This window comes from Acanthochromis polyacanthus, chromosome 23, assembly GCF_021347895.1.
Source record: "Acanthochromis polyacanthus isolate Apoly-LR-REF ecotype Palm Island chromosome 23, KAUST_Apoly_ChrSc, whole genome shotgun sequence".
In the NCBI taxonomy this organism is placed as follows: domain Eukaryota; kingdom Metazoa; phylum Chordata; class Actinopteri; family Pomacentridae; genus Acanthochromis; species Acanthochromis polyacanthus.
The window spans coordinates 7,477,625-7,498,452 of record NC_067135.1 but is presented as its reverse complement, the minus strand read 5'-3'; the positions used below and the strand labels follow the sequence as shown (position 1 = coordinate 7,498,452).

The following is a 20,828-nucleotide window of genomic DNA, read 5'->3' as shown; positions in this document are numbered from 1 at the left end:
AGAAACCCCACAAACATGCCTTACACTAACACACACACACATAAACTTTACACTACATTACAACAGTATTGTGGACAAGAGTTGTGATCCCTTTTTCAATCATGACATAAAACACTGCGAGAGTGAGTGAAATAATTAGTTGTGGCATTTGCAAATTTCCCGTCGGTATAAAACAAAAAATGGATCCACCCACTTACTGTAATATACTGCTCTCAGTGGAAGAATTAACACACACACACACACACACACACACACACACACACACACACACACACACACACACACACACACACACACACACACACACACACACACACACACACATAGACAGCTAAAATAAATAGTCTGGTGTTATGTGACACGCCTACATTCAAGAACATTCCCAGAATCAACATTGTTCCCTAAATTTTGAGTGAATGAGGACTGGTGCACTATTCACATGTCACTTTTCACAACCACAGCGGATAAATGGAAAGGCGCGTCGAAACAAAAGCTTCTCTCATCAAAGCTGCCATGTCTGAGCAGCTCGTCATCTTCCATTGTGGGTCACACCCCAACAGCAAGTCTCTGAACTCTTTTTTTCCACGTTTGTTTTTTTACTTCCAGGAGGGTGTTCGGTAGTAGCTAAACTGATTTTAAAGACAGCTGAGGATATTTTTGAGCAGTAAGTCTGAGTGGAATTCATACTGGCTAGACAGTTAAACTTCTTATCTTTGATTTAAGTCTGCTTCAGTCTCCAGCCAGATGACCTCTGAGGTCAGTGTAGCTCTTGGATGCTGTGCTGCTGACCCTGGTCCCTGTTCTGTTGCTTCGTCCAAAATGTTTGAGGTTTTACTTATATGAAGTGCACTCAGGCAGGGGTGGAAAGTAACCAAGTATATGTACTTGCACTTTACATTTTATGCTCCTTTGTACTTGCTCTCCACTACATCTCAGAAGGCAGTAATGTACTTTCTACTCCACTACATTTATCTGGCAGCTTGGGTTATTTTACAAAATGGACGACATAATGAAGAGCACGTTATTTAAAGCCAACAGGCATTAACACACTCATCATTTCCAGAAGATCTACACGTCAAGCCACCCAGACACTAGTGGAACCAACAACACTGTGCATGGAGATGTTATGGTGGCAACAATCATGTTTTCTCCACTGTGGAAAGAATTATTTCTAATGAATGTGGGACATCAGCGGTCTAGTAGCACCACCGGTATTGACATAATTATGGGAGGATGCTGTAGTATCAACAAGCCTGAGCGACTGTCGTGTTTCAAACGCTCGGCGCTATAAACAGTTCTAAGAAAACAGCAGCGTGGAGGAACACAGCGATCTATTCCCAGTGGCATTGCAGCAGCTAAAAGGGTGTAGGCCTCATCAAACTCAAACATCAAACTGTGGTAACTACAAAACCGTGTCTCCAAGGCTCCGTTCCAAACATTTCTGTGTTGAATGCCGTTGCGTTTTCATCACATGCTGGGGACGGACAGAAATAAATATCTCTCATATTGATTGATGAATACAATAAAGACGAAGGGCTTTGAAGCTGAGGCGCTGCAGCAGGGACACTCACCTAGTGACTCCCAGAGACTGAAATGCACACAATATGCTCGCCCCTCTTTCATCTGATTGCCCCCGCATTTTTACAAGGACTAAATAGCTCCGGTTTTTAAATGTCACTCCAAACCACCATGGACTCCAGGGTGGAGGAAGAGTAAAGGTTCAAGGGAGAAAATTAGAACAAAGCGAGCAGACTTTTCTTTAAACGTTATGTAAAAAGCAGTTGCAAGTGGGAAAAAAGAGCAGCAAGCTTGTAAGCGACATTACATAAGTGGTACCACTGTGTCAGGTGGGTTAACATTCGCAGCTTCATTGGAATAAGGTTTCCAACATCACAAACACTTCTGAGAAAACACAGTCAGTTCAGTCATTTCTTCCACCGATACAGATAATGATTTATCACTGTGGAATAAATATTTCACAAGCTGCATAAATATTTTTACAAGAAAGGCCTCACTCCTCTCTCTTAAACTTGCTCTCATTATTCTTTCCTCCTTTAATCTTTTTTTTCTCACTTTCTCTCTCCTTCTCCTCCCCTTCGTTCTTACCCGGTCCTCATTGCGCTCTCTACTTACTCCAACCACATCAAATGAACCCTCGTGTAATTAAAAAAAAACACAACATATGATTATGAAATTAGGCTCTTTGAGAGGATGTTTGGATTGTAGCCAAGTTCCACAAACTGTGACATGAGTCTTAAGTGCTGAAAATGTGTCGAAAACAGTAGAAAATACGGTGATATAAATGGGTCAACGCGACGCAACTCAACGGAAGATGATTAGAAACGGGAAAAGAGTATGTGGAAAGTGAGGGGGAGTAAAGTCTGCTCAGGTTATAGATAGCAGACCTCCTTCATGTTCTTTGACTGTTTATTAATCCTCGTGTCGTCCTACGGGTCCAAACCGACCTGTTTGAAAGTTTAAAAATGTGGGAAAAAAAAAAATTTCACAGTGAAACTTCTGACGTCCACATTTTCAACATTTTTGGGAAATCTTTGAACATTTTTTGGTGGAAAAAAATGTTAAAAATGTTTCTTAAGAACATTCATAACCAAAATCCAGAGAAATTTGCTGGATTTAGTTGTTTTTTTTCTGGTGAATGTTCTAAAGATAATACGAGAAGTTTTACTGATATATATATATGGAATGACGTGAAATATTTTTTAAGGTGTTTTTGGAAGATTTTTACTCATTTTTTGAAGATATTTACAAGAATTTCCTGGCCAAATTTGTGGGATTTTTTTTAAATAAAACTTTTAATGTATTACTGGTATTCTCTTCCTGAAGGTTTTGCAAATTTTCAGAAATTTGTGGAATTTTTCTGCAAAATTTTGGGGATTTTTTCAGACAAGGAAGCAATATTTTTTGGTGCCCATAAATGAGGACAACGGGAGGGTTAATGCTCCTTCCTTGTTGGTTTAAATGGAGCTATATGCACTGCCAGTATATGTACTAACAACTCTACATTTTTTTCTAATCTTGTCTACATGTGTACCTTTGTGTGCGTTTGTGTCTCATACCTTCAGTGTCAGTATGTGTGGCCTCAGGTGAGGAAGTATCCTGACCCCAGTCTCCTGCATTATCAATCTGCACGACCAGGAGCCTCTTCAGTGACATCAGGTCGGCATCTCTGAGACCCCTCTCCAACTGATGGACGGTGCCGCGACCCGGCTGGCTGGTCACCACGGTAACCTGAGAGGAGGTAAAGATAGTAAGGAGGGAAAAAATAGTCAATGCAGAAGGGCTGAATCCACTTGGAGACACACAGAATCACATGAAAACTGCAGAATTAAAAGATAAAAGACAAAAAAGGGATCAAGAATTAGCATTACTGGGAAATTATTTCTGAGGCCCAAGCAGCAAAGATCAATAACAGAGCAAGTCATCCTCTCAGGAGCACAAACATTGGCATTTTATTATCTGGTGCTTTTGTTGGTTAAAAGGAAAATTGACCCCGGCGTGACGCAAAACAAAAAGTCAGCAGTCTGTCAAGTGACTGAGAATCCTCCTTTGAAAGGTATGAGTAGCCGACTGCAGCCTCCAAGTCAGCTGGTCGATTAGTTGGTCAATACGCACTCATCCAAACAGAAAAAACAACAAGAAAAAGGTGCAACATCAACAGCTTTCTAGGATTAATCCATTGTTTTGGTGGCAGGAGGAACAGACTATTAGAGAACATCCTCATGTATTTATAGCTTCAAACTCACTTAAACTAATGGAGACTGCAAAGTATGACTTTCTGAACATTTACCGAATGAAACAAAAACTAAAATATCACTGGTGTGGCTGCATTTTGTTTAAAAGGATGGCCAAAACTTGAGTGTAAGCTTTGACAATAGCAGTTTCTAGATCACAGCTCAATAACCAACATGTAGATCATCTAATAAACACAAGGCTAATTTGTCTATACTCGTTAATAGCTCTTAAGCTGGGATGGTGAGTTGATATAGTTGTATTTTGGGAATTTAGGTGAACATGTGCAGGTGCAGGCTGGTCTGCACAGAGTCTGTTGTCATTTCAGTGAAAAATAACCAGCTTAAAACTATTTATTAAGCTGCAAATACTAGCCTTTCATGTTTATTTATGATTCATTTAGTCTAATAGGGACAGTAGTTAATCTACAGATAATCAATTGGTTGAAGAGTAGAGGACTCAAGCTTTCTTCATCCTTAAACCAAATCCCTATGAATATTCATATCACACTTTACACCAGGGAAGTTTGTATTTTTAAGACGGATGAATCTCTCTGCTCAGAACAGCTTTCTTGTCTTCCAAACTGCACTAACTCGTGTATTCTGTAACAAACGTCTGTCTTCTGTTGATGCCAACCGACTGTTGCTCCTCAACAGTTACAGTAAACAAAGACAATCAATTTTAATTTTATTATCATTAAGCCACACTGATGTTCCTCCCTGTAACTCTTTGCAAACCGGCTTACTTCCGAGAACACAACATCACCACCGCAAAGCATTCTTAGTGTCTGACTGTGATGTTTCTCTTGTACTTCAGGGACGCGACATAGAGTAAATTACAGTTACTAAATAAAGAGCATGATGTCAGAGCTGCTGTCGCATTCACAGTAAAGCCAATTACAACTTAAACCGGAAAGAGGAATACCACATAGTTATAATGATCAATCTGCACTTAACCCCCTGTTGTCCTCATTTACCGGCACCAACAAATAGTGATTCTTTCTCTGAAAAAAATCCAAAAATTCAGCAAAAAAAATTCCCCAAATTTCCGAAAATTTTGAAAATCTTCAGGAAGAAAATTCCAATAATTTCTTAAATGTTTTATTTAAAAAGTCCCCCAATTTTGGCAAGAAAATTCTTGTAATTTTTTTCCCCAAAAATTAGTAAAAATCTTTTAAAAAAATCATAAAAATATCTAAAGTGATTCCATATATATCAGTAAAACTTCTGATATTTTCTTTAAGAACATTCACAAAAAATCAACCAAAGTCCAGGAAATTTCGCTGGATTTTGGTTGATTTTTTTTGTGAATGTTCTTAAGAAACATTTTTAACATTTCTGTTTTTACACCAAATAATGCTCAAAAATTTCCCAAAAATGTTGAAAATGTGGACATCAGAAGTTTCACAGCTAAAATATTATTTTTTCCCTACATTTTCAAACTTTAAAGCGGGTCAATTTTGAACCACAGAACAACATGAGGGTTAAATTCACTGTAAAGCTACATGTTAAAGTGAAAACTGTAACTATTCTTGTCTCATGATCGTGTTTTCTATAAGTGAGTTACCATTATCTCTAAATGAACAGAAGCACTTTTAATAGACTGCTGAATGTTGCTGAATGCCACATTTTTTGATAATGAAGATTTCTGCACCACATTTGCACAAAAACATCTAAAAATAAGCACAAAAATCTGATAACGGAAGCAAATGAAATTAGTTTTCTGTGGTATTTACTTGCCTAATGGGAGGAAGAGATGAATTAACGTAAGGCTGATGTTGAGCACCCGACTGAATCACATTAACAGTAAATGATGATCATAATAGGATTATTGACGAGTTCTGGTCTCTGCTTCCGGCTGTTTAGCCCAAAGTAGAAGCCTGATGCACATCATCAAGGAGAACATACGCATCAATGCTGGGATCATGTACATGACAGAAAACTTGTATTGTACGAGTGGATCAGCAGCACATTCACAGGTCCACGTCTCTGCTTAGTGTCTCTCTGTCTCCTAACTGTTCTATTCATATCTGCTGCTGTCAGAAACAGTGGGTCTTAGTGTAATCGTCTGTCCAGAGCCTCCTAAAGAAGCTGGCTGGATTTGAGAAATCCTCATCAACAATTTACAGCCTTGTGTGGAGAGGACACATCGTGGAAATTTAACAACAAGGCCAGCGACTGGCTTGTGTCTCAGCTGGCGCCTCGTCTGTCCGACATTTACAACAAACAAATTAGATGCTTACAGTAATGCTAGCTAATAGCGCTTTTCCCATAATCATTGCCATTTGCTGGCAGAAAAACACATTTGAGCCTCGAACTTTTGCAGAATATTAGCCAAAAGGAGGCTCTGAATTACATAACATAAAGACAATGAATAGTTTTATGAGATTTTCTATATCCAAGCGGTAGCTATGATCTTTCATTGATGTCAACAACTTCATCCGCTTCTAATGAAATGATGAACTGCCTACTAGTGAGCGTAAACCAATTAAACCAAGATTTGCCTGAGAAATGGATTGCACAAAACCCAATAAGGAAATGGGTTTAAATATTTCCTACGCTGCCATTTGTAAGTGATAGCAGGGGACTCTTTTCAGACAGATGGCTCAGTAGCAGATGAATAGAGGCCATTTGCTGCATTTGAAATGTGCATGAGCTTATTTTAAGTGGACTGCAGTTCTCACCCATTAAAATGGACTGTAAAAAGAGACTGTTTAAAAACATGCTAATGAGATTCCAAATCCAATATGTTTTTTTGCAGCTGCTAAACACACCGGATTGGTCATGAGGAGACCCTATTTAACAGGTGGAAGTGGAGCCTCTTCTCCGCATTAGCATGAAGTACAAAGCTTGAATATCAAAAGGAGTCGATTCAGTCTGAGCTGGTCTGCAGCTCAAGAGATGCTCCTTCATAATGGATAGGAAGGCAAAGAAACAGACGAATACTTGGAGGAAATGGCTTCAAAAAGAGTTCAAAACTGACAGAAGTAGTTACTGTGTGTTATGGTTATCTAATTACACGTTCAGACAGGTTATATTTTTGTTCTAGAGGCACAGTGGGGCAAAAATATCCCAAGAATTTGTGTTTGTACAGTTTTACACACTGAGAACCACTGCTGCTGCAACACCACTTCACTCAGAGATGCTACATGATTATAATATACACTACACAGTCACTAAACTGATCAAATTAGTCACTGAGTCTATACTAAGATGGCATTTCTGTTAGGTAAGCCATTTTAGTCCCCTTTGTAGTCACTTATTTTCAGTGTTGAAATAGTCAATTACACAGAACAACCGTAATCATGAACCTGTATTTATGCTGTGTCACTGTTTGCATAGTTGGCAGGTATCACACATACAGGTGGTTTTTATAATGTTTTTTTTCCCTCCTTTGTACTCTGTCCGCAGAAAAACACAGCTGAAGGGCTGTCATGAACATCCCAAACCAACAGGAGTCATGTTGGTCACCAGAACCATGAGAAAAACCAGCAGAACTTCACCCTCGTGTCGTCCTGCGGGTCTAAATTGAGTTTGAAAATGGAGTAAAAAAAAGAAAGAAATATTTTCACAGTAAAACTTCTGATTCCCACATTTTCAACATTTTGGGAAATCTTTGAACATTTTTTGTAGAAAAAAAGAAATGTTAGAAATGTTTCTTAAGAACATTCACAAAAAAAACAACCTATCATTTTTTTTTGTGAATGTTCTTAAAGAAAAGATTAGAAGTTTTACTGATATTTATGTAATCACTTTAGATATTTTTAGGATTTTTTGGAAGATTTTTTTGCATTTTTTTTGAAAATATTTACAAGAATTTTCTTGAGAAATTCAGGGATTTTTAAAAAAAAAAAAAACTTTTAAGGAGACTTCCTTTCTTCCCGAAGTTCTTGCATATTTTCAGAAATTTAGGAATTTCTTTTGCAGAATTTTTGATTTTTGTCAGACAAGGAAACAACATTTTTTGGTGCCTGTAAATGAGGACAACTGGAGGGTTAAAAGAAGGAGGGAATCACATGTTCACTGATTCTGACACCTAGTTTAGACGAGTAACTGCACATTTATCTTGTGAAGTCTTGTCAGCGAGTTAGTACTATTTTGGCTACATCCGTGTTGCACAGAATTGCATCATGGAAACAAAAGTCCTAACAACACACATTTTGACATTACAAGCCAAAACCTCCTTTTCTGTGCCCATACATTAACACTGCAGGCTTATATCATTTCACTTATTTATCCGCCTGCCCAGGACCCAGAAATCAATCTCAACATGGCCTCATGAAGGATGCTTCAATTTCTAAAATGTACCGAGGTTTGACTATCAAAATCGAGAAACAGGTCTTTCCCTTGATGCAGTCTTTTCCACACTCATGACACAAAAGAGGCATAAAACACTGCTGGAATATGCAAACTACGCCTGCAGCTGACTAATGTGTATATACATAACATATATCACCAAGTCATAATATATGTCAGTTTTTATTTGTATTGTGCTCTTTTTTGTGTCACATCTCTTTTATGCTTCACGCACCTGTGTGTGAAATAAAAAAGAAAAAGTAGGAACATTCTTGTCACATTATGCCACACTGAGTTGAATTAAAAGTAAACATATACTATAAGTTATCATGAACACTGTTCTGCTCAGCTGACACAAATCCCAAAATATAGCAGTAGGCTATCAGGAAACAATGGAAAGATGATGCAGCTGTGCTACATGTCATATTCAACTGACATCACTTTGAAATAACAGCTCTGAGGCAAGATGTCTCATTCTGTTAAATGCTTCAACTCCTCCCTCCTTGTGTCTCTTCCTCACCTCCTCCGCTTAAATCTCTAGCAGGAAGGACTAAGACATGAGGAAAGGAAGTGAGGATGAACAAACCAGGAAATGAGAAAAAGGGAGAATTTCTGAATATCTTCACCCTTTTTTCAAAAGCAAAGTGACCTAAAAAAGCTTTTTCATGTGGATGAAAGCCAAAACACAAAAAGCGGGAAAACATAGCAGAGACTCAGTGGAGTAACAGATCATGAATCATCACTCATCTCCATTAAAAGTATGAATGGAAATTAGTTCATATTGGGGGAAATCGAGATATGTCGAGCATTGAAAAGTGGGGATGTTGCTCAGTGGTAGAGTGCTTGCTTTGCATGTATGAGGTCCTGGGTTCAATCCCCAGCATTTCCAACTCTTGTCTTGTTATGACTATTTACAATATCTGGAAACTCAAAGTAAAGCAGCTCCATGTGTTAAACTGTCTTTCATGAGACCTTATAGTTTAATCTCTGTGTGACTTCTGTCTGCGTACTGTTTGCCAACTAAACCCAGAATCGCTTCTCATTGTAGTGACAAAACTCCAGTCACGCACAGCCTGATGACTCTGAGTCTTAGACTACGTCCACACTAACATGTTTTCATTTCAATGTGGCCTTTTAAAACATGAAAGAAATCTGTTTAAATAAGCACTGAAGAATAGAAGTAATCTCACCAATAAGACTGAAAATATCAATCACACGATAAGTCATGTAGCAGTGTTGACTGATCAGTGAGAGAGCCATGTGATAGGAGGGACAGATCAGATGATCACCTGTGTCATGTTTTAATTAACTTGTATAACTATGTAACTTCACATAACTTGGAGATGCTGGGGATTGAACCCAGGACCTCATACATGCGAAGCATGCGCTCCACCACTGAGCTACATCCCCTGACGTTTAGTGTTTTCACTACGATGAGAAATGATTTTGGGTTTTTTTGGCAACTGGCATGCAGAAAGAAGTCACACAGAGACGAATGACTCTTCTGAGTTAAATAAACCTCCATTCTATACTTTACTTCTATTCATGATCACCTATACTAAGTTTGATTGGAGTGCAGCAAGATTATATCTAAAGGTCTCATGGAAGACAGTTGAACACATGGAGCTGCTTATCTTGTGTTTATAGATAAGGGCCGTAGTTTTGACGAGACAAGAACTGGAGATGCTGGGAATTGAACCCAGGACCTCATACATGCAAAGCATGCGCTCTACCACTGAGCTACATCCCCTTACATTTGGTGCCTTCAGTACGATGAGAAACGATTTTGGTTTTATGAGCATGAACAGACCCACTTTATACACGAGAAGAAAACCAGTTCTTTCGAACGTCCACACTAACATGTTTTCATTTCAATGTGGCCTTTTAAAACATAAAAGAAATCTGTTTAAATAAGCAAGGAAGAATAGAAGTAATCACACCAATAAGCCTGAAAATGTCAATCCCATGATCATTCATGTACATGCTGGTGTTGATTGATCAGTGAGAGAGCCATGTGATAGGAGGGACAGATCAGATGATCACCTGTGTCATGTTTTAATTAACTTGTATAAATATGTAACTAAATGCAACTTGGCGATGCTGGGGATTGAACCCAGGACCTCATACATAGAAAGCATGCGCGAGTTACTGAAACCGCACTTTAGCATCTTTTCTGAGAAAACTGAAGACATGTTGACAAGGCTCAAGGGGGATGTAGCTCAGTGGTAGAGCGCTTGCTTTGCATGTAAGAGGTCCTGGGTTCAATCCCCAGCATCTCCACTGTCTGTGAGGTTGAACAAAGTCTCAGTCCTACAAATGCACATCTCTGGGAAAAACAATCCCTGCAGTTAAGTCAATAGTTACGTACTTCGGTTTGTTATGACTTGTAGCATTAGTCTCATTGATGCTATAAGCAATAGCACAATAAGAAAGTCCAAAATTACATGCCTGGTGCTTCTCCCTCATTCTCAAGTCAACACAAATGATTTAGAAAGAAACAAAAGAACTAGTTTTCTTCTTGTTTATATAGAGGGTCTGTTCATGTTCATAAAACCAAAATCATTTCTCATCGTAGTGAAAACACTAAATATCAGGGGATGTAGCTCAGTGGTAGAGCGCATGCTTCGCATGTATGAGGTCCTGGGTTCAATCCCCAGCATCTCCAAGTTTTGTAAAGTTACATAGTTATACAAGTTAATTGAAAAATGACACAGGTGATCATCTGATCTGTCCCTCCTATCACATGGCTCTCTCACTGATCAATCAACACTGCTACATGACTTATCGCGGGATTGACATTTTCGGGCTAATTGGTGTGATTACTTCTATTCTTCAGTGCTTATTTAAACAGATTTCTTTCATGTTTTAAAAGGCCACATTGAAATGAAAACATGTTAGTGTGGACGTAGTCTAAGACTCAGAGTAATCAGGCTGTGTGTGACTTCAGCCCACATGAATTTACTGACTGAAGCTGTGCTTGAGGAAAACTGAAGACATGTTCAGTGAGTTACAAGGGGATGTAGCTCAGTGGTAGAGCGCTTGCTTTGCATGTAAGAGGTCCTGGGTTCAATCCCTGGCATCTCCAATACCTCTAAGGCTGAACAAAGTCTCTTGTATGCATGCCTTTCATGACCTTCAAATTCAATCTTGTGAAACTCCAATTATATTTAGTACATGTGATCACGAATAGTGATAAAGTACAGAATGGAGCTTTATTTATATGCAACTCAGAAGAGTCATTAGTCTCTGTGTGGCTTCTGTCCACGTACTGTTTTTTTCAGCCACCAACAGAAACAGCTTAAGTTCACATCAACATTTCTTATCTGATAAGGTCCTTCTCTGATCTGTCTCTCCTATCACATGGCTCTCTCACTAATCAACCAACTCTTTGCTTGTTGTTTACACCAGTATGTGCATGCTGTTCAGTTCAGACTGAAACCGCACTTTAGCATCTTTTCTGAGAAAACTGAAGACACGTTGATAAGGCTCAAGGGGGATGTAGCTCAGTGGTAGAGCGCTTGCTTTGCATGTAAGAGGTCCTGGGTTCAATCCCTAGCATCTCCACTGTCTGTGAGCCTAAATGAAGTCTCAATCCAACAAACAAATACACATTTTGGGGGAAAAAAAAAAGTCCCTGTGGTTAAGTCAAAATCTCTGTTCATTGTGAGTTGTAGCATGAGTCTTATTGATGCTGTTGGCACCAGCACAATAAGAAAGTCCAAACTTACATACCTGGTGCTTCTGCCTCATTCTCAAGACAATACATGAACCAACACAAATGATTTACAATGTGTGATTTTTAAAAGAACTAGTTTTCTTCTTGTGTATATAGAGTGTCTGTTCATGCTCACCTCCACACATAAATAGTTACTGGTCTGGCTGTCAGTGCTGGGATGTTAAACAATTGAGGCATGGGGATGTAGCTCAGTGGCAGAGCGCATGCTTTGCATGTATGAGGTCTTGGGTTCAATCCCCAGCATTTCCAATTGTTGTCTTGTCAAAACTACTGACCTTATCTATAAACACAAGATAAGCAGCTCCGTGTGTTCAACTGTCTTTCATGAGACCTTTAAGTTTAATCTTGCTGCACTCCAATAAAACTTAGTACGGGTGATCATGAATAGAGGCAAAATACAGAATGGAGATTTATTTATCTGTAACTCAAAAGAGTCATTAGTGTCTGTGTGGCTTCTGTCTGCGTACTGTTTTCCAACTAAAACTAAAATCGTTTCTCATCGTAATGAAGATACAAACCACAAGGGGATGTAGCTCAGTGGTAGAGCGCATGCTTCGCATGTATGAGGTCCTGGGTTCAATCCCCAGCATCTCCAAGTTCTATGAAATGTACACAAGTTAATCAAAATGTGATGTAGTTATGAGGGATTCTTGAGACCTTTACTGTCTTCTGTTCAGTTTGGCCATTCAGCCACCAACAGAAATAGTTTAAGTTCACACCAACATTTCTTATCTGATAAGATCCTTCCCTATGTCCTTCTTTGATCTGTCTCTCCTATCACATGGCTCTCTCACTAATCAACAAACTCTTTGCTTGTTGTTTACACCAGCATGTGCAAGTTCTTCAGTCCACATGATTTTGATGACTGAAACTGCATTTTAGCATCTTTTCTGAGAAAACTGAAGACATGTTGACAAGGCTCAAGGGGGATGTAGCTCAGTGGTAGAGCGCTTGCTTTGCATGTAAGAGGTCCTGGGTTCAATCCCCAGCATCTCCACTGTCTGTGAGGTTGAACAAAGTCTCAGTCCCACAAACACACATCTCTGGAAAAATAATCCCTGCATTTAAGTCAATAGCTCCGTACTTTGGTTTGTTATGACTTGTATCATTAGCTTTACTGATGCTGTTAGCACCAGCACAATAAGAAAGTCCAAACTTACATACCTGGTGCTTCTGCCTCATTCTCAAGTCAATACATGAACTGAAACAAATGATTTACAATGTGTGATTTTTAAAAGAACTAGTTTTCTTCTTGTGCATATAGAGGGTCTGTTCATGCTCACCTCCACACATAAATAGTTACTGGTCTGGCTGCCAGTGTTGGGATGTTAAACAGTTGGGGCATGGGGATGTAGCTCAGTGGTAGAGTGCATGCTTTGCATGTATGAGGTCCTGGGTTGCATCTCCAGTTGTTGTCTTGTCAAAACTACTGGCCTTATCTATAAACACAAGATAAGCAGCTCCATGTGTTCAACTGTCTTCCATGAGACCTTTAAGTATAATCTTGCTGCACTCCAATAAAACTTAGAATAGGTGATCATGAATAGAAGTAAAGTATAGAATGGAGGTTTATTTAACTCAGAAGAGTCATTCGTCTCTGTGTGACTTCTTTCTGCATGCTATTTGCCCAAAAAAACCAAAATCATTTCTCATCGTAGTGAAATCCCTAAACATCAGGGGATGTAGCTCAGTGGTAGAGCGCATGCTTCGCATGTATGAGGTCCTGGGTTCAATCCCCAGCATCTCCAAGTTATGTGAAGTTACATATTTATACAAGTTAATTAAAACATGACACAGGTGATCATCTGATCTGTCCCTCCTATCACATGGCTCTCTCACTAATCAATCAACACCGGCATGTACATGAATGATCATGAGATTGACAATTTCAGGCTAATTGGTGTGATTACTTCTATTCTTCAGTGCTTATTTAAACAGATTTCTTTCATGTTTTAAAAGGCCACATTGAAATGAAAACATGTTCGTGTGGACGTAGTCTAAGACTCAGAGTAATCAGGCTGTGTGTGACTTCAGCCCACATGATTTTACTGACTGAAGCTGTACTTCAGGATTATTTCTGAGAAAACTGAAGACATTTTCAATGTGTTACAAGGGGATGTAGCTCAGTGGTAGAGCGCTTGCTTTGCATGTAAGAGGTCTTGGGTTCAAGCCCCAGCATCTCCACTACCTCTGAGGCTGAATAAAGACTCCTATACATGTCTTTCATGAGACTTCAAAGTTTAATCTTGAACTCCAATAAAATTTCGTAGATGTGATCATGAATAGAGTTACAGAATGGAGCTTCATTTATATGCAACTCAGAAGAGTCATTAGTCAATGTGTGGCTTCTGTCTGTGTACTGTTTTCCAACTAAAACTAAAATTGTTTCTCATCATAGTGAAGACATTAAATAAAAGGGGATGTAGCTCAGTGGTAGAGCGCATGCTTTGCATGTATGAGGTCCTGGGTTCAATCCCCAGCATCTCCAAGTTCTATGAAATTTATACAAGTTAATCAAAATATGATGAGGTTATGAAGGTTTCTTAAAACCTTTACTGTCTTCTGTTCAGTTTGGCCATTCAGCCACCAACAGAAATAGTTTAAGTTCACACCAACATTTCTTATCTGATAAGATCCTTCCTTATGTCCTTCTTTGATCTATCTCTCCTATCACATGGCTCTCTCACTAATCAACCAACCCTTTGCTTGTTGTTTACACCAGCATGTGCAAGTTCTTCAGTCCACATGATTTTGATGACTGAAACTGCACTTTAGCATCTTTTCTGAGAAAACTGAAGACATGTTCAAAGAGTTGAAAGGGGATGTAGCTCAGTGGTAGAGTGCTTGCTTTACATATAAGAGGTCCTGGGTTCAAGCCCCATCATCTCTATTGTCTATGATGTTCAACATAGTCTCCCTCTGAATACAACATCCTTTTTAGGAATAAGTATCCTTTAAAAAAAAAACTGTGGTTAACCCTTTGATGCGCAACATGGGTCAAAAGTGATCCAAAACCAATGGAAAATGGGTATCTCCTGACCCACTGTGCACATCAAGGGGATAAGTCAGTCGTTCAATACTACTGTCAGTTATGAGCAAATCTATCGTGAGCTGTAGCATTAGTTTTACTGATGCTATAAGCACCAGCACAATAAGAAAGTCCAAAATTGCATACCTGGTGCTTCTGCCTCTGCCTCATTCTCAAGACAACACATGGACCAACACAAATGATTTCCAATGTGTGATTTTTAAAAGAACTAGTTTTCTTCTTGTGTATATAGAGGGTCTGTTCATGCTCACCTCCACAGATAAGTTGTTGCTGGTCTGGCTGCCAGCATTGGTATGTCTAATGTACTGTTTAAACTGCTGCAGACTGTCCAGCACTGCCTGTCGCAACAGATCACCTCCTCTGGCTGCTCCCCTGATACAGCCTTCACCTGAAATGGACCTCAGCTCCTCCACACAGGAATGCAGCCTGGCCAAGTTACCACAAACTTGCTGAAAATAGAAAGCGACAGGAAGAGAAAAATGGATAAAAGTGAGAGGTAATGTGAATGACAAAAGGCAGCGACGGAAAAAGAGGTGATATTTAAAGCACAAGAGACAGCAATAATAGGAGAGAGATAATGCGTTTTCCCTTCATCTATCTTACCACAAATGGCAGTAGACATTCCTGCTGCCTGCTGACTGCATACAGGCTCAGTAGTGGGATCCTACAGGGCCCATCCAGACTACAGGCCAAGGACAGGAAGTTGTCCAGAGCATCACAAAGCACAGTGCAGGTCTCTGACCACCAGGGCGGCAGCGCCTCCACAATCAGGACCCTGGCTGGTTGCCGTGGAAATGAGGAGGACCAGAAAACCAAACTCCCTGAGTTGGAGGAACCTGTTGGTCTCTTTCTGTTGTCCATGACCACCTGGAAAAAAATAAACACAGAATATGACAACACAGGAGAATTACACAAAGATGGACCTGAGTATGACCAAATAACAGAATCATAATGTGACAAACCATTGCTCTGTAATAGTAATCGCAAACTACATTATCTGTCCTGATCATCAGCAATAACTGGAAATAGAATATAACAGCATAATATATGGGCTGTGCGGTACATAGGAAATTAAGAAACTAACTTATAAATAATTACATTTCCCCATAACTGAAGTTTTGCTTACTTTAGAGAAGGCCAATGTGAAAAATGTTAGCACTGAATTAAAATTTATTGAGGACCATGTAATGTGCTAAATATTATCTCTCTGTTGGTCAAGACTTTATTACACAGAGACCATCTTCACTTTGTGATAGATTAATTTATTGACATATGTGGAGATTTAAAGGTTACAACAGCGACAACAGAAAATGTTGCGCTGGTGGTGCTGTCAAAACTCCATTGAAATTTTATAGTCTCATGACGCTCAGTTATTAAAAGTAAATTTGCAACACAGCACTGGATGCACTGATGTCTAATTCATGATATAAAAGTTAGCAAAAAGTGGTATATGGTTTTGTTAATCTTTAAAACAACTGTCAAAATTGGTGGTGTTTTACATAAACTATCAGATTAACTGTTAATTATTTAGCCACTACATATAATAATGACATTCACATTACAGTAAACAAGCACTATTTCAAACCAATCTAAATTTCATTATTTTATCTTATTCTTTACTTTCTTTTTGCAGCTTCACAAGCATCATCAGATAGAAAAAGATCTAGCTGTGTGGCTGTCAAACGGCAGCAGTCAGTGGCCAGAGGGTTCTAGAGGGGAAATCCACACACTTCCAAGAGTCAAACATGGAATCTGTATCTCTGTGACACAATCTATTTGAGCCTGATCGCTAGCATCATCATTACTGAAGGGGAACCCCTTACTAAGCAGCATCAATGTCTCCCTTTTCTGACACACAGCTGTTCAGTTAGTCACTTCATCTCCATACCTCAGGAACCAAGAACAGACAGACCACAGTGTGAGAACATGACTGAAAGAGGAAACAATGCAACAGATTATTCTGCAGTTTCAACAAGATCATCATTCAGGTCATTTTATAAAGTTGTTTTGCAATATACTAATATACGGATAGGAAACCGAAATGTCACGTCAATAAAGTAAACAGTCGATCAGCTAAAAATTTACAGATTAATTATGAATAAATCGTTTGAGGCATTTTGCTGCGTCTCTAATGTAAGGATTAGCTTATTTTATGATTTTTCTCTAATATCGTATGTTGAATTACTTTGGGTACAAGACTGTAGGGTTTACTAAAGTAGCAGCCATGGGTTTGAGTCCTACCCATGGCTGTTTGCCGTCTCTCTACACTGTCCACTCTAATAAAGGTTAAAAAGGCATCTTTCGTTTCTTGAGTTTAACATTTCATGCCAAAAAACATGAGAGAAATCTTGAAAGAGATTCATTAATTGTGTAGAACTCATTCCACGTAGTCATGGACTTAATCATCTTTTAGTAAAATACATTCAACATCTTGAAATTACACAAACACAAACAAAACCACCCTATGTCCAAGGTTCGGGGACTCAACGTACCACAAAAACTCATAATGGCTAACTTTGTTCACACAAATGTCCTTTTGAATTTGAGTGACAAGTAAAATTTCATCTTTCTGTCATCATGTTGCCACAAATCTGTCAGCGAGCCTTCCTTACATCATCTGTCTTTGGAGGATTGGAAAACAAATACACAAACACACACAGTTGCGGTCACAAAGCCTGAACAACAACCAAGGCAGCACCGTACCTTATTTAAACAAGATATGACAACACATCTTCAGGAAAATGCCTGAAAGGTTGGGTTGCAATTATCAGGGCAAAAGCCTTTGACAAAAATAATCAGTGTCAATCAAAGGCCAGGATCTGAGGACTCCTTATCAGCCGACCTCTTACTGTCCTGACCCTCTGCTATGATCTATTTCACCAGTAAGCCCTAATATAAAGAGCACATTGTAGAGATATGTGTTCTTTGATCTTGTGTCTCATCTGACTCAGTTCTCCTTCTTCTTATGAACCAAATCCTGTCCTTCTCACCACCCAGACAAACATCTTTCACCCTCACACCTTGATCTTGCATCAGCTCTTACACTGCTCTCTCTACCAAGATATTAAAAAAAAATGTAATCAGATTCAGCTCAGATGCCAAATCTTCTATTTGCCACACCTCTATTCTGTGATGGTGTCCGCCCAGGTGGATTTTATCACTTGCATAACAGCACCTCATTGACAGTATTACCAATTTTAAACTACATTAGAGTGTGCAATAACAGGCATATTATGATAATGTATAAAATAAATAGAGGGCATAAGTCAGTTCTTTTACCAGAAGTCACAAGACGTATTAGTTGTTAAAAAGTAAACGCCACAAATATGTTTCTTTTAATTCTTAGCTGTGTTTGGCTAGCTCAAGCTACATTATGGTCAACTTTAGCTAACCGCTACCTTAGCTAGGTTAGCTTCTTCGTCGTGGAAAAGCTTCTTCTGGAACAGTGAAACACGGTAAGCAGTCAATGAAATGCAAAATATTTCTGAAATTGCCCCGAAAAGAATTTCACCAATAAATATCAATATAAAGTGTACTTGCTATCTAAATAAATTGGTACTTTTGTTTCTTAACTAGCAGGCTAACGCTAGCCGGCGCTAATGTTAGCTAACTACCTCGCTGCCGGTGCTCTGGAGAGCCAAAGATTGTCTATTGGCAAGATGACACACTCGCTACTTAAAATATTTTGTGTTTGTGTTGAATTTTGTCCGCAACCAGAATTAAAGTGAAGGTTATTCTCATATATGCTTTTAAAAAATCGGGCATTTATTTAAGGTGTTTTTCTGATAATTTTTTTTCCATTCAAGCCAAACTCAAGCCTTTCTCATGTGAGATTTTACTGCATTTTCATATGACCACAAACTAAAATTTTGTACTATTGGTAAGTGAATTGAAAACATGGCCTCACGCTCAAGGTAACTGATGGAAGTGTGAGTAGTAAACTGACTGGATAAAATAGAAAAAGTAAAAAAAAAATCATTATATAAAGAAAAATAAGTCACACTACTAGGAAACATGAACCTTGCATCGCCTTGTGTTTGCCTCTGTTCATGATTTTTTGATGAACTCTGAAAAATCAATCAATGAGAGGAAAAGTGCAGAGACAGAATGAAAGACTGGCAACAATTGTATTCCTGATGGTCAGGCCAGTTCAATTCAAGTGTTTTCTACTCGTCAGTGCTTTTATACATGTGGATGAAAGAGAGACCTTCTGAGACATAAAGGTCCAAATAAGATGTGAAGGGAAAACATAAGAATTTTTGATGAACATGTGCATGGAGTAAGTGGTGTGGTGTGTGTTGGAGGAAAGGGGAATGCTGGGTGGTAGAAGAAGAGATGACTGATGCTCTCTTTCTCAAACACACACACACACATGCAAACACACTCTGCGCTACATGTTGCTTTGCCAGGATATATGAGATTGTCATGAAGAAATGTGACACATGCACGTCTGTTTGGGGTAGATAAGATGAGGTGAGTGTGTTTTTCTGACTTCTGCCAGCTCTCTGCACCTGGAAAAACCGTTTTCTGATGAATACATACCCAGTGGAAGTCGTGATTTGAAAGCATGCTATATGTGTGTGTGTGTGTGAGCGGCTTAATGTCACCCACTGGGCGGTGGCTTCTTGAAAGAACTGTCAATTCTCCATCTTCCATCTTTCGCCCCTTCCTTTACTCCTTTTTCCCCCGTGGTTGAAGTCTTCATCTCGTCTCCGCACACCTGCTTCTCTCATTCGCTTCTTCTTCCACCTCCTTCTCTACATCCCACCTGCATGTCTGCGCTCAAAGCTCTAATTTTATCTTTGCTTTACTCTAAATGCATATGATTGGATGCAGGATGCACAGATTTCACAATAAGGATCCTCGCCGAGACAAATGTTGAGCATTCAGTGTTAAAAATGAAGGCCCATGTAAAGGGATTAGGTGCACTGATATGATTAGAGTTTAATCAGTTTTGCTCTCTCACACACACATGTAATAAAATACACACATCAGTGTACTTCCTAATTTAGTTGTGGCGAACACACACACACACACACACACACACACTTCTAGGTCAGTAGGAGCTTTGCAACAGTGTACTAATCCGCTGTGCCTTTTTGATTTACTCTGAGGGATTGGGGGGAAAGTTTGCCCAGTAGTTTTAGTTGCACTAGTTGCTTTTTTTCACTCCAGTTTACGTACTATTTTAAGTTTTGCTTGTGGTTCAGTTTTTCATTCTCTGAGCGATTGAGGTTAAATGAATGTTAAGTCGATCGTGTTGAGTTGTTGCGTTGAGAAGTTTTGGTTAAACTCCCTAAGATGGGAAGAAGAGCATGAAATTAGAAAATCCCCGCAGTAGAGCCAAGATGTTTTAGCTGAAGAGGGTCAGATGGAAGCTGATAGCAGACAGAAACTTCACAACTTGAGGTTTTAAAGAGTTGACAATGCAGCTGGGACCAATCTCAGCATTGTTTCCATTCTTCATCCTGTCATTTTTTAGGTCATCATATATAGCCCAGTCTCTGATATTCAATATGCCTGTGAATAAAGCTTACAGACAGTATTTCTTGATACAATAGTTTGACATTTGGAACACATACTTTTTTGTATTTTTGCTGAGAGGTCTTCCGTCTAAATAAAATGGTAAAGCCAGCATAAATGTAGCATCGCTTTGCATAAAGACAGGAGGAAAACAAACTGTGTGTAAAGCTCAGAAATACTTTAAATCTAGTTTATTGAATCTGGAACGGTGCAGAAAAGGCATCTATAGGAAGAAATGTCCAAAGGTAAGAGAAGCAGAAACTCCAACATAATGTCTTTTACTTCCAAGAAGTTGCAATCATATAGACGTAGAAATGCTTCTATATTGCTATATGATTGAATCTAGCTTGTTTATTACTTTTATACATATAATTGTCTTATGGTACCTTGTGGCTTATTTATATGTAGCCTATCCAAGTGCTGTTAGGCAGATTTTTGCTTTTCTGCACTGTTTTTGTCATAAGCACGTCTATGT

At 39.0% G+C, this 20,828-nt stretch overlaps 1 protein-coding gene and 14 non-coding genes across 15 annotated transcripts in view; 12 read left to right on the top strand and 3 right to left on the bottom strand.

The window, feature by feature from the left end:
- The window catches only part of m1ap (meiosis 1 associated protein), a 61,087-nt gene extending 45,396 nt beyond the window's left edge, over positions 1 to 15,691 (bottom strand). The window contains exons 1-3 of the mRNA XM_022205759.2: positions 15,434 to 15,691; positions 15,082 to 15,279; positions 3,078 to 3,249 (exon numbers count right to left, since the gene is read on the bottom strand). Coding sequence (XP_022061451.2) covers positions 3,078 to 3,249; positions 15,082 to 15,279; positions 15,434 to 15,691 — 628 coding nt within the window. The remainder of the gene's footprint in view (positions 1 to 3,077; positions 3,250 to 15,081; positions 15,280 to 15,433) is intronic.
- On the top strand, positions 8,863 to 8,934 carry trnaa-ugc (transfer RNA alanine (anticodon UGC)). Its single transcript has one exon. It is a non-coding gene; the product is annotated as a tRNA-Ala (tRNA).
- On the bottom strand, positions 9,384 to 9,455 carry trnaa-cgc (transfer RNA alanine (anticodon CGC)). Its single transcript has one exon. It is a non-coding gene; the product is annotated as a tRNA-Ala (tRNA).
- trnaa-ugc (transfer RNA alanine (anticodon UGC)) lies at positions 9,724 to 9,795 on the bottom strand. Its single transcript has one exon. It is a non-coding gene; the product is annotated as a tRNA-Ala (tRNA).
- trnaa-ugc (transfer RNA alanine (anticodon UGC)) lies at positions 10,254 to 10,325 on the top strand. The gene has a single exon. It is a non-coding gene; the product is annotated as a tRNA-Ala (tRNA).
- On the top strand, positions 10,639 to 10,710 carry trnaa-cgc (transfer RNA alanine (anticodon CGC)). Its single transcript has one exon. It is a non-coding gene; the product is annotated as a tRNA-Ala (tRNA).
- trnaa-ugc (transfer RNA alanine (anticodon UGC)) lies at positions 11,059 to 11,130 on the top strand. The gene has a single exon. It is a non-coding gene; the product is annotated as a tRNA-Ala (tRNA).
- trnaa-ugc (transfer RNA alanine (anticodon UGC)) lies at positions 11,538 to 11,609 on the top strand. Its single transcript has one exon. It is a non-coding gene; the product is annotated as a tRNA-Ala (tRNA).
- Positions 11,959 to 12,030, top strand: trnaa-ugc (transfer RNA alanine (anticodon UGC)). The gene has a single exon. It is a non-coding gene; the product is annotated as a tRNA-Ala (tRNA).
- Positions 12,305 to 12,376, top strand: trnaa-cgc (transfer RNA alanine (anticodon CGC)). The gene has a single exon. It is a non-coding gene; the product is annotated as a tRNA-Ala (tRNA).
- Positions 12,707 to 12,778, top strand: trnaa-ugc (transfer RNA alanine (anticodon UGC)). The gene has a single exon. It is a non-coding gene; the product is annotated as a tRNA-Ala (tRNA).
- Positions 13,458 to 13,529, top strand: trnaa-cgc (transfer RNA alanine (anticodon CGC)). Its single transcript has one exon. It is a non-coding gene; the product is annotated as a tRNA-Ala (tRNA).
- On the top strand, positions 13,894 to 13,965 carry trnaa-ugc (transfer RNA alanine (anticodon UGC)). Its single transcript has one exon. It is a non-coding gene; the product is annotated as a tRNA-Ala (tRNA).
- On the top strand, positions 14,198 to 14,269 carry trnaa-ugc (transfer RNA alanine (anticodon UGC)). The gene has a single exon. It is a non-coding gene; the product is annotated as a tRNA-Ala (tRNA).
- Positions 14,600 to 14,671, top strand: trnav-uac (transfer RNA valine (anticodon UAC)). The gene has a single exon. It is a non-coding gene; the product is annotated as a tRNA-Val (tRNA).
- Positions 15,692 to 20,828: the final 5,137 nt, after the last annotated feature.